The 12,946-nt window shown below is 34.2% G+C and overlaps 1 protein-coding gene across 2 annotated transcripts; it reads right to left on the bottom strand.

Moving 5' to 3' along the window:
- Positions 1-758: 758 nt before the first annotated feature.
- On the bottom strand, positions 759-11,995 carry LOC112755448 (uncharacterized). 2 transcript variants are annotated; one of them, XM_025803545.3, is made up of 19 exons: positions 11,515-11,995; positions 9,822-9,909; positions 9,500-9,727; positions 9,044-9,130; positions 8,830-8,919; positions 8,619-8,745; positions 6,737-6,837; positions 5,947-6,115; positions 5,657-5,778; positions 5,351-5,479; positions 5,150-5,248; positions 5,003-5,060; positions 4,846-4,921; positions 4,631-4,760; positions 3,557-3,714; positions 2,747-2,819; positions 2,479-2,673; positions 1,951-2,044; positions 759-1,833 (listed from the first exon to the last, which is right to left on the bottom strand). In XM_025803545.3, exons 2-19 carry the CDS (start codon positions 9,894-9,896, stop codon positions 959-961), a joined length of 2,886 nt encoding a protein of 961 aa, XP_025659330.1. In that variant the 5' UTR covers positions 9,897-9,909; positions 11,515-11,995; the 3' UTR covers positions 759-958. The 2 variants fall into 2 exon arrangements, with proteins under 2 accessions (XP_025659330.1, XP_025659329.1); XM_025803544.3 differs by having other exon boundaries at positions 9,822-9,904; positions 11,515-11,683.
- Positions 11,996-12,946: the final 951 nt, after the last annotated feature.

Genomic DNA, 12,946 nt, shown 5'->3' with positions numbered 1-12,946 from the left:
AGTCTATTAGTTTAAATAATTTAATTATATTTTTACTAAATCTTTTAATTTATTTGTTAATTTATTTTTTTTATAATTTATATTTTTATTATTAACTTATGTTTTTTAACTGTAGTCAAATAAATAAATAACTTAACAAAAATTATTTTTACCGTCTTTATATAAGTGATGGTGATTTTTTTATTATTAATTTGTCCATACTCGATGTGAAGGTCTTCTAATAAGCATTAATAGACCTCTCTCTGCAATACCACAAAACTACATCAGAATCAGTCAAGCATAAAATAACTAGAAAATAGTGACTGTAATAGGAGAGGTTAGGATGAAGTAAGAGTTGTGTACATGGCTAATGGATTATTGGACCAACTTAATTTACAAGGGAAAGTATAGGGAGCCAATAGAATATTTATATAATGTGTATAATGGAAGTTTAGGGAATATTAGAAATATAACTATTGGTATTATCTTTTCCCATCAGCTTCTGGAATGAGTGGTATCATGACATAGTATAATAACTAGGATAAATGGAGAAAAACAATACGGGACTCTTGGTTGACATCCAAACTGACCATATATTCTTATTCCACGAATAATTGTTTATAGTTTGCAGGCCAACAATACCTTTTTTCCCTCACAATTCTTACCAAAGTTGAAATAAAATTGAGAAGAATAAATCACGAAAAGTATTTTCTAAAAGATACTCTCAAAAAAAGTTTACAAGTATATTATTTGATTTTAATTTTGTATGTAACGTAAACTTTTCATTTGAATATGCATGTAAGAAACAAAAATATAAATCCATTCACGTGGTTATAAACTTTTAACGGTACAGCTCCCGGTATATATATAAAACTATTAAGTTCCTTGTTTATGAATTCTTAAGGCCCCAGGAAAATGAAATTGTATACATATGATTCCCGATGAAAAGGTGTTTTAAAAAAGAGAGAAAATGTGAGCCTCAATTAATAATAGGCCTACCCATATTTAATTGACCATCAGGTCCTCTCTGCTCAACTGAAAATCTAAGGAAATCATCAGGCACAGGAATATTCAACTCAGAACAAACAAGCTGAACAACTTTTCCAGTGACACCACCGAATGACATCTTGTTCAATGTCACAGCAATTGCAAATCTATTTGTAACATCACAAAACCCTGTGGAACCACCCATTCCAGAGTGACCAAACGCTATTGATGAACCATCCTTCGAACTAAACCTCTTAAATCCTAGGCCAAAAGCACCACCTGGCAAAGTTAAATTCTCATAATCTCCTTTTCCCAAGAATTCGTCGATAATTTTCGGATTCCTGAAAACCTGACCAGTAATATTGATCCTTGGAGTACTATCCATTCTGCTATTACTTATACTACTGCTAATACTATCTCTGCTAATATCTTGGCTTTCATTGTCCTGGAAACTGTCATGGGTAGGGACTTTTTCATATGTAGGGGCATTACTTGTAGGTAAAGCTACATCTCCCCTCCCCATACAACTGCGCTTTTTAGGGGGCTTCTCAGAAGAGAATTTGGGGATGTGGGGATGGCTTCCAAGTGGTGGCTTGGAAGCAGAAGAATGAGGTGGTGGTATCCTGCCACCATCAGCCAAGGCAGCATAGTAACGTGCAAGTGCCCGGGCAGTTAAATGTCCATTAGCAGCCGGTATGATGGCACGGCGAGCATTCAGTGTATTGAAAAGAGGAGGCAAGGTGGTTATAAGTTGAGCAATTTGCTGTGGCTGGAAAGTAGACGGAAGCTCAGGGCGAGAAGTGATAGCCGAGAGCTTGCTTAAATCATCAGTATCTACAGTCAGAGCGGCAAGACGTGATTCCACCCCTGAAAATAGCAGCAAGGAAGCGTGGTTACATAGTTACATTTTTTAAGAAATCAAAATTGAACTGATGCAAATTTCAATTTCATCCCTCAGAAAGTAATTTATTCATCAAAACTTGCCTGGTGGAATTCCTACATATAGCTCTCCTTCAATATGGAGGGGGCGAACTATTGCTTCTTCAAGGATCTCCTGAAATTTCTTGCCAGATGCATGCTGTTTTATCCAAGTGAATCATCAGAACATGATAGAAATCCTAATAGTAAAGGGTTTCCACTTGCATTTGGTTTAGCCAGTTTCGGAGGAATAATAACATAAAAATGACTGCAACGATGCCGCACAATCCTATTTTATCTAAAGCACACGCTGCATGTTGTCATCAAATGTTAAAGAGATATTCTATTAGCACTCCACCAACTTTCAATATTCAAACTTTGTTAGGCCTAGTGAACCATTATTCTTATATATGGTTTTCAAAGTTTCATCATTATGGATAATATTCCATCTCATTTTTTTTTTTATCAACAAAACAGTAATCCGTTTTTACCCTCAGTTATTGAGAAAGTTCAATGAAGTTGAAATTAATTAGAGGATGCATTAGAACCAGAACAAAAAGAGGAAAATTCATCTGAAAAGGCAAGCACTCATACCTCAATGATTCCACCACACAACCACCCAAATGACAAATAGTGATAGAACTGCTGCTTGCCTGGTTCTGTCTCAGGCACTGACCTAGAAATCTGATTTAAACATTCATCCCAATCAATCATTAGTAGAGGGTTTTCCCGCGTGATGTCTGCCATAGCATTGTGCAAACCAGAGACATGGTTAAGCACATGATGAACCTGAAACAGAAGATTTAAACTATTAAAATACTAGCTTCAGAGCATCATTCGGGAGAAAATATCAGTATTTGACCTTAATCGCATCTTTCCCGTTTGATCCAAATGCAGGCCAAACATTCGCAACATTCTCTTGAAGGTTTAGTTTCCTGCAAAATAATAAACATATACTTATTTAAGGTTTAGAAAGCTCTAGACACACACACACACACACATATATTCCTCTTGTCTGGCATTTGAACATATATCACGTCGCATGTAGAGAAATGAAATACCAACTCTTGTAACTCAGCATATAAAAAAGTAAGTTAAATGATGTGGGGATACTTATGATATGTTAAATCACATAAATAATGTTGCAACAGATTATGAAGTCTAAATGAATGTATTAAGTAAAAGTTTTTCTTCTCATCTTCATAAAGTAAGATGTGTTTCTTGGTTCCAAATATGGATAAAAGGTCCTTGATAGGCATGACAAGACATTCCCAATCCAAAAAACCAGCTTACCATACATATGCTCCAAACTACATAGACAACACTAACAGGAAGAGTAAACACAAGAACTCATCATCTGTAGGGTGATCAAGTATATTGTTCTATACCAGAAAGCAAATGAAAGTTAATATGGATGACAGTATAGAATCGAAAAGGTTGGAAGACCATTTCATGGAAAATCCAAGACAGGACTGTACAATTGTACATAAGGAAAATCTATGTTGGGATTAACAATTCAAACAGTGTTCATTTACTAGTCAAAAGCATGTAACACAGTGCAGTACAGCTGTTTATCCTCAATAATGTGTTATAGGTGGAACCCTAATTACCCAATATACAAGCATGGGCGTGCAAACTCTATGGTCATAGCATATAGCATACTTAAACATACCCATTGTCAACCAGCCAATGTACCATTCCTGCTGTTATACCCTTTGTAACAGAGAACACTGGAAAAAGGGTATCAGGCTTAACTGGCCGAGGATCATATTTGCCAAGCACTCCAGCAGCAGTGTCAATAATGACTTCTCCATCTTTGTAAGCACAGACCTGTAAATACAGTAAAGAATTTCTTGAGTTCTTTGACTCTCGACATCCAAAGCAACAACAGCGACAATGATATAGACATAAATAAATGAGTAAAAATAACATCTCTTAGGTGAACAGAAATAAATGGGAAGATGGCACAATTAGCTCAACAATAATATGTACTATATCAGTAGTGGATGTCTGTGTAAAGAATATTAAACTAAATCCACACACATTGATCTCAATGTATAAATGCTGAAATAGTCTTATTCATCAGTTCGTACTATACATAAAGCGAACATTTTATAAATCAAGAATTTCTAAAACAAAGTTGTTCCAAATGAAAAGAAGGCTGAGGATACATCAACTTAGAGACTTGTCCCTTACATCAACTGATATAGCAAAATCAAAGTATGCAAACATGGTTTGGTGATCTAAGTTTATGAAAAAATTCCTTTTACAAGGAACAAATAACCGTAAAGCTCAAGATGTTAGGGTGAGGCGAAGATTTGTTTAATGCATCTGGCATGCCTGTCAAAGAGACAATTGGACTAAGTGTGCATAATGCCATGGCCTATTCTATCATGGGATAAGAGTCAACTTTATTTAGTAAAGCAGATCAAACTTTTGATTATAGAGTCTTTCATACCAATAACATGTCAAGATTACCCAAGGTTGAAGATATCTACACTATATCAATTCATGAAAGAAACTTTCCATATTTTTACTTCTATCCTCAGTCTTACTAGGCAACCAAACTGGGCAAGGATCCAACATTTTGTTCTAAAAAGTACTTACTAATTATTTGATACATGATCCATGACTCTAGCAAAGAACAACTTTCAGCCATAAAGAAAGGAAACAGAAACATGTCAGACCAGACAAATGCAATCTCAATCTTCAGCAAACAAAGGTATTAAAAAATAGCAACATATACCTGGATTCCGAGTATTTTATCATTATTTGCCAGCTCAATTAAAAGTTGCCTTAGCTTGGCTTCTACATCAGAGTTCACTGGTGAATCAAAAATCCATCTGTCATTTACTGATGGTCCTCTATTGATGTACCTGTTAAGGGCACCTCAGTTCAGCTACAAATCATACTAGCAAACCGGAGAATATTAATCATTTAAGAATTTTTTACAAGACTCACCCACTCAGTACTGATTCTGCAAATGGCCTCATGATGTCCATATATACTATTTTTACATTCATGGTGGAAGAAAGCCCTGCATCCATGTTTAGGTAAGTAAAATAGGTTGCGGAGAACAAATTAGCATTGCAGTGACCTAACAATGAGACAAACAGACCTCTTAGAAGATTTAGAACTCTTCCAAATATTACAATATCACCGGGAAATGCATCAACCTGAAAACATTATACACACATACACTCACACACTAAGTAACATAATTTTCAAAACAGAAGGGAAAATGAAAGGTTATAGCTGAACTCACAGGATTAAAGCGTTTCATTTCGTTTTGATCAAGTTTCATTTTCTCCTGTATAACTTTCATGTTTTTGGCTCTTTGATCGTTAAGAGACTTGACGGTTTTCTTAATGACAGAGAAATACACCAGAATTAGATAGAAGTTAGACAACCAAACACCAGAGCGTTCAATTTAAATTACATTTTCAAGAGCTCAAGGGACACTTACATAGGATTCATTTGCAGGTGTCGTTGAACGGAAAAATATAGTTGTTACCTCCATTGCCTGCTCAGGTATGTCAAGACGCAACTTAAGCCCCATTTCGGCAAAGGCAGACAGAAGAGCCACATGGTCCCCCTATGACAAAAATATAATTTAGAAAGATTGACTTGAGCTACCATTTATGGTGAGAACTATTTATGTGTCTCTACTCAATGGTATAAACTTTTGAGAGATGGTCCATGGCATTAATGTACTTAAATAACTTCGCTAATATCCATATAACCATGAAAAAACACAAAAAGCAGCACCTACCTCAGCAGCTGCCAGAAACATCTTTGCAAGTGCTTGCTTAATCGTGTTTGATAGTTTTTTTGTAAGCCCAAAGTCAAGTAAAATGGGACGATGTGGAGCTTCCTTGCTCACTAGAAAATTTCCTATAAAGGTTCAAGAGAACCAAAATATTGCACGATAACATGGAATAATCAGTACAAGAAGTTCATTTAGCCTTTACTAGAGTTATAAGCCATATGAAAAAAAATTAAAAAGTATTTTAAATGTGTTCATCACAGAAACATGCACACACGTAGCAGGAGAATATATACCTGGATGAGGATCACCGTTGAAAAACCCATCAACATATATTTGGTGAGCATAGGCACGAGTAATCTCCTCAACAATCTTTTGTTTATCTACTCCAAAATACTCTAATGCCTGTAGATCGTTCAATCGAATGCCGTCCATGTACTCTAAAACAAGCACTTTCTCTGTAGACTATCATTGGCAGCAGCAAGTTCATATAAATAGGGTAAATTACACAAGAAAATAAAATGATAGAAGATTATAAAGGGAACACATTTCAGTTTGAACACCCAGAAATAAAAATAGCACCAATTGAAAATCATTACTATTAGAAGATGCATGAATATGATGAAAACACTTGCTGGAAATTTGCACCAGAAGCAATTTAAAAGGGCATCCTGGTGCATAAGCATCCCAAATTAAGGTGGATCCAGGGAAGGACCGTAACTGTAATGTACGCAACCTAATTTGATAAATGCATCAATGGCTTATTCCACGCCTTGAAACCTTGACCTTGAGGTCACACAGAGACAACTCAACCGTTGCTCCAAGGCTCTCATGGAGACAGAAAAAAAGGTTTAGTTACTTCCATGGGGGACTTCATATGAAATATCCAAAATCTGTAAATCTGTATTTCCAAGTCTGAAGCTCAATTGTTAATGGCAATATGTAACCATGTTAATGCATTCAAGCTTTAAGAAGATACCAAATGAAAAGAATTACTTGTTTAACCTGCCTTTTTAATTTTATTTGATGCCCCATTTGCATCACCCCCATTACATATAGATACTTCAATTTATAAAGGAAAGATACCTGAATTACATCAGGGATCAAAACATCCACCCGGTTGGCACTCCTATTTCCATCATATTGGTTTCTGCAACCAAGATTTTTAGCCACTGTTCTGGTGTTTTCTGCAATAACACAAATGTCAGCTGGAAATGAACCAAAGGAAATAGTGTAGAGTGTTATCATAACACACAAACCAAAAACAAACAAGGGAAGAAATTTTAATGGAGGCTGCAATTATGGCTGGTTTATATATTTGAATATGCTACCCATTTTTCAAAGTATTCATCAAATGGTTGCAGGGATATGTATACATAAAACTAATGTAATTATGGTCCAATTAGTACAAGTAATAAATGGAAAATATTAAACTACCCTCTTAAGACTCCTCCTCAACTTTGATTATACATGTTGATCCAGAAATTGAGAAAATACAGTCCATTCTGTTGGCATCAGTAAGTGTATTGGTAATGATAGCAGCAACATTACAATATAGTGACTAGTGATAGTGTAGCCTTTAAATCTGTACTCAAGCACATGTAAATTAGCTTCTGGCATTTCATCCTCTCATGAAATACTGGATTTCAGGCAATTGAAAATCACAGCTTGATTGCCTCACTCGATTGTTAAGCATGTGGAAATTCCCACCGTTGCCCAACAGCAACTAGAGAAAATTCTCACTATTCCAATGTTTAACTTGATCTTGCTGCCACATCTTTCCTCTTGTTCCAAAAATCAAGTTTCCACTTCCACCACAGGAAACACAATGACTAAAGGGTTGGCACTTGGTTCTCATCGTACGGGAAATCATGCCCAATCTATAGCACAATGATCCTTTGTCATATAATGTTGATTATCTCCCTATAAGTTCCTTGTCCACTAGCAGCCTTTAGCTCTCTGAAATCTCATTTCTCAATTCTCAAGAACATGACAAATTAACACATGGCAGTGACCAAGGATGAGATGCCTGGATATGTTATGTGGTGGTAGTGGTGTTGACATTATCATGGGCAAGGAAGGAAGAAAAGGGAGAAAGGAGATTCTAATTTTTTTTTTTTTTCACCCACGGTATCCCCAATCCCAGCAAGCAAAGGACTAATCCGTCACGGATCGGAGCTCCATTTAAGGGTTTGCCGATGGCTAATGGGTTGCTGCATGCACAAGGCGGGATTCGAACCCCCGAACTTAAGCAGATTAGTGAACTAACCACTAGACCAACCCAACTTGGTTAGGAGATTCTAATATTTAATTGATATTATTTGTAACAATGTGATTCAAAATACCGATCCCAATGACCCTATTCCTATTTATAAATTTAAGTAGGTCAAGTACTATAGCCATCATCCTCCAATAAGCCCAAGCCCATTAATTCAATAAAACTCTTACCCTATTTGAAAATAAAGAATAAAAACTGACTTAAGAAGACTACAACTATCATTGGCTCCCCCATTATACTACTCTTTATCCCACAAAATATTATTATTTTCATCAAAGTTCTAAAATATTCTAGAACATTCCATTGATAATCTAATACCCCCACCCCGGTTTTAAGATAAAGCCTACTGCGATTTGAACTCCTTTTTATGATAAAGCCCACTGAAACTTATGCTCGTTACAATGTGCATCCCTATATTATACATAAAATATGGTTGACAGACAACTCAGGGATCAGCATTGCTGGAAAAGTGACTCAGCATAGCAGCAGGACAATCATTATCCTGGAGAGCTTGATTTGAATATTGGATGACCACAATGACACGTCATTGAAATGATGCTCAACAGAAATTACTCAGCAAGCAATTCACGCACCAAGAACAAAACCTTCTCCAAGAAGAATGCAGTAAAGTAATTTTCAAGCACAAATTTATATCCAGCAAGTCAAAGTTTAGAAAAGTTCTTAACATACCAGCTTCATGATTAAAGTCAAGTTCTTTAGGTGCTTCTTTGCACCATTCATCAATCATAGGATTAAAGTTGTACTGTGGCTCAGCCCACGCTATCCAGTCGACAATTGACTTTGCATTTCTTAAATCCTGAAAAGAAATGGCAGGTCCAGAAATCATTTGAAAGCCTCTATGTGACATTTTACATCTATATGCTAAAGCATAAAAGGAAACCTCCAATATGACTCTCTTTACTCCATCATGTTGAACTTTAACAACCACTTCCTGACCACTGAGCAGGGTTGCACGGTGGACTTGCGCTATCTGCATAAAATGAATGACTTAGATTAGACAAGACTATCACACTCACAGAGAATAGTTCATCAACAATCATTATATATTAGATTATATAATAATCCTTTACTAACAAAAATCTCATTCGGCTTACCGATGCTGTTGCCAATGGTTCATTGACAAAATTAGCAAATAGCTCATCCATTGATTTCCCCAACTCTTTCTGTATTGTGCCATAGACCTTACAAATATAATTATAAACTATGAGAAGTCTATTAGAGATAACGACTCAAGGGGGAAAAAAAAAAGATTAAGTACCATTTTAGATTAGAAGATGACAACCCTTAATCTCTCGTTCATGGATTGTGAGGTCCAGGCTGACAGTTAATTTTCATGGGGGAAAATGTGAATTTCATTGTTTAAGAGTCCTAAAAAGTGAACTTGTATAGCTAGAGAATTGATAAATAAATATTGTTTTGAACACCTTAATGGACGGAAATGGTTTCCAACACCCCAAAGTATAAGGGAAGTTTTTTTTTTCTCCTAAAGCTTCTTTTAATGATTATTTCATAACAAAATAACTTTTTGAAAAGATAAATCTTATAGAAACCTCTTCCAATGGGCGAGGAGGAAGAGAGTCCTGTAACTGCTTCAAAAGGCGTATATAAGCTGCAGGAAGAACATCTGCTCGTGTTGACATATATTGGCCAAGTTTCACCCACAAGCCTTCCATCTCTATTATCAAACTTAAAACTCGCTTAGCATTACGCTCATGAGCCTTCTCCCACAAAACAGATTGTTTAGATTTGCTTGTCCATTTCTCTCGCTGTTGTACGGACTGCATAGACGAAAAAGAACAATTAATTTATATATACTTATTTATTTATATTTATATATATAAAATGCAGTCTGAGTAATGAAAGAAAGTTCACCTTATAATCTAGGTAGATTACTAAGGCCATTGTAAATACTCTAACACGCCTCTTGTATATGCTTCCCCACCCCATTCTCGCAGCTGGGCTTCAAAATGAACTCAAAAGTTACTTTTAAGGCCAAAAAACACAATACTGGTGGAAAAATATTATAAAATAAGCACTTCCAAAATCAGGAATTTAGAGAGTAAGACATTAACACAAATTAGAAAAGCAATGCGAAATCCCGAACGAAGAATGAGTGAAAAAAGAGTTACAGTTTAATTTATGGCACTATTACAAGCCTATGGTTATACAGGTATATGTTTTAGACATAGGAAGGGGGGAATTGGGGAACAGACCCTAATTAATTTCAGGCCAGCATTGTACAGTACAGTCAGAGTAATTAGGCAATGATTAGAAGTAAGGAAAGAATCAAAAGGCACAAATAGATGGAGGGAAAGCTAGTTAGACAGTTAAGAGCTGTCGAGGAAGAGCTGGAGGGCTCTCAAAATAAAACTCCCTATTCTGAAACATTGGCACAGTATGGCATATGAAGTACTACAAGTTGATTATTGAGGAAAGAATTCAAGAAAAGTACAAGAGGAAGATGTAAAGTTGTGCAACACTGTTACCAGTAATCATACCGAAAAAGAACATTGCTAAATTTAGATTATCTCAATATAAACATATACACATAACTCTAGCAGAAAAGTCCACATGTAACAGTAAATCCCAAAATATTGAATTCCCACCAAACAGCCTACAATATGGCAATACAAATTTAACATAATTAAAATCTGAAGAGACAAGATCCCAGCAATCACGTGCTGAATGATCTTATTTTTGCAACACCAAAGCAGGATGAACCAACACCAACAAAACATCAGCATAATATGTTCTCAAGTTGGAGGTTGATGAGATTAATTTACACTGTTTTTCTTTAAAAGGATTGGAAAAAAATGAAAAATCAAAAAGGGAAAATGATCATAATAAAAAAAAGGTAAACACAGCTACTGCAATAAGTAAAACATATATAATTCCACAAGTGACAAGTTAACAGAACAGTGAAGCAGAGCAGTGCAAACTCATTCTCCCAGTTCCACATTCTCTGAACAATGAAGTCCATGAAACCCCATAAAAAGGCCATATTAAGTCTAGGTAGTAACATAACTTCTTAAACGGTAGCTAACTAAACTTCGCCGAATCATAATCCACATGTAGCAACAGCAGGAGCAATATAAATCGCAAACAGTAATCACAGTTGATTTTTCCAGCTACTGCCCTTAGTATAAAAATGTACAAATTTCCATTAAACACTCAACACCTCTATTGAACAATTAACTCCAAGGCTGTTCTTGTTACAAGACGATCATTTCCCAAACCCAAAATCTCAGCTTCCATCATAAAATTTTATAACCACCTTCGGCAACAAGCAATTTATAACCTCGCACCACAAATTACAGAAACATCTTGTGAAAGTGAAAATAAAATGATGATGCCAAATATGCATTAATCTCTGAAATACAACGTAACACCGACACTTTACGCGTGAATTATGTAAAACTATAATGAGTAACGCAGCCGTTCGAATTGAAGATCATAATTCCCATCAAATTGAGTATGAAAACAAAAACTCCAATTCAAAGAGGGAAAAAAATGAGTCCATAGGACGAAATCATTAGCAGCTACCATGAATCGAAGAAAATCTCACCAGTGAACACGGAAACGCGAAGAAACAGTGTAAGGAGAGAGACTTGACAGATTATGGCTGGGGAAGGGAAGAAACCAGAGGAGAGGGACCTGAAGCTGAGAAAAGGTAACTGCTTGAACGAGAAGTGGTACGAAAAGGAAAAAGCAACAGAAATTCACTTTTTAATTTTGATATTAGATTATAATTATTAGGTTTATAGCAGTGTTTTTTAATAATGTGTAAAAAATTTTTTTCATATAAAAATTATAAATTTGATTTTTTGATTTTTGAAATTTAACTTTTTTTTATTTTTTAAACATAAAATTGATTCTTGCGATCTGTGAATTTTTTTTTTTTATTTTTAAAACACAAAATTGACTCTCCAATTTATAAACTTCAGTTCTCTTTAAATTAGACCATCAGTTTTCTTTCCCTTTTCAATTAGGTGCCTCCAATTTGTGTTTTGGAATTAAAAAAAAGGAAAAGTATAGGGTACCAACATATTATCTGCCAACTTCTGCCAACTCTTATTTATAATTGTGTTTCATGGAAGTGTGTTCGTGGATGTGTCCAATAATTAATATATTTTAAATACATATATAAAGAGACACATCCATAAAATATATCTATAAAGGCACTTCTATTAAACATAGCTATAAAAAAGACATTTTTATTAGACACATCCACGAACACACTTCCATAAAACACAATTATAAATAAGAGTTGGCAGAAGTTGGCAGATATGCTGTTGGTAACGTAGCGGAACCGTAAAAAAAATTATTTCATTTTAATTAGAAACACACAAATTCTCTATAACTACAAACAACACATCCAAAATATACATTTCAAAAAAATAAGCCACAGAAATTACATATTAAATATATAAATTCATATTTTACAAAATAAAATACGAGAGAAATATATATATATGTCTCCTATAGTTTTAATAATAAATGTAATCGATAATAAATAAATAATTAATATTTTTTGTTTTTTGTTTTATTTATTTTATTTTTATTTATTTCTTAAAATAAATATAATTATCATATTTTAAACATACGATTTTTTTTTAGTGTAAATATTGTTATTATTTTAAAATTGTTTGTTAATTAAAAATTAAGTTAAAATTATTATTTTTTAATCTTATCAGTTATTTGAAAATAAATATTGTGATAAATAATTTTATAGATGTTAAAATTTTAGAAAAAAAAATTATAAAAAATTTGTATTGTAATTTGGCTATTTTTATTGTTATTTAAATTATATTTTGTACGTTAATTTTAAGATAGAAAGAGATTCAAAAATTCTTTTTAATTTTCTAATTCTTGATACCATTTATGTATTTTTTAGAATTGATAAAATCATTGCTTGTTAATGTAATTTAATTGTTTGATGGTATATACTAAATACTTGAGTAAATTTTTATTTTTTAAATATGTTTGGATGGAAGAAA

The sequence above is a fragment of the Arachis hypogaea genome, chromosome 16, assembly GCF_003086295.3.
Source record: "Arachis hypogaea cultivar Tifrunner chromosome 16, arahy.Tifrunner.gnm2.J5K5, whole genome shotgun sequence".
Classification (NCBI taxonomy): domain Eukaryota; kingdom Viridiplantae; phylum Streptophyta; class Magnoliopsida; order Fabales; family Fabaceae; genus Arachis; species Arachis hypogaea.
The sequence above is the reverse complement of the archived record's forward strand: the minus strand, read 5'-3'. Positions and strand labels throughout refer to the sequence as shown.

Excerpts from the sequence above, each read along its gene's own strand:
- LOC112755448 (XM_025803545.3), bottom strand. The coding sequence starts at position 9,896 with ATGGGGTGGGGAAGCATATACAAGAGGCGTGTTAGAGTATTTACAATG. Across the intron at positions 2,820-3,556 it reads CATTGGCTGGTTGACAATGG|GAAACTAAACCTTCAAGAGA; the intron begins GTATGTTTAAGT and ends ATTATTTTGCAG. Across the intron at positions 2,045-2,478 it reads TGTGTGGTGGAATCATTGAG|CATGCATCTGGCAAGAAATT; the intron begins GTATGAGTGCTT and ends TGGATAAAACAG.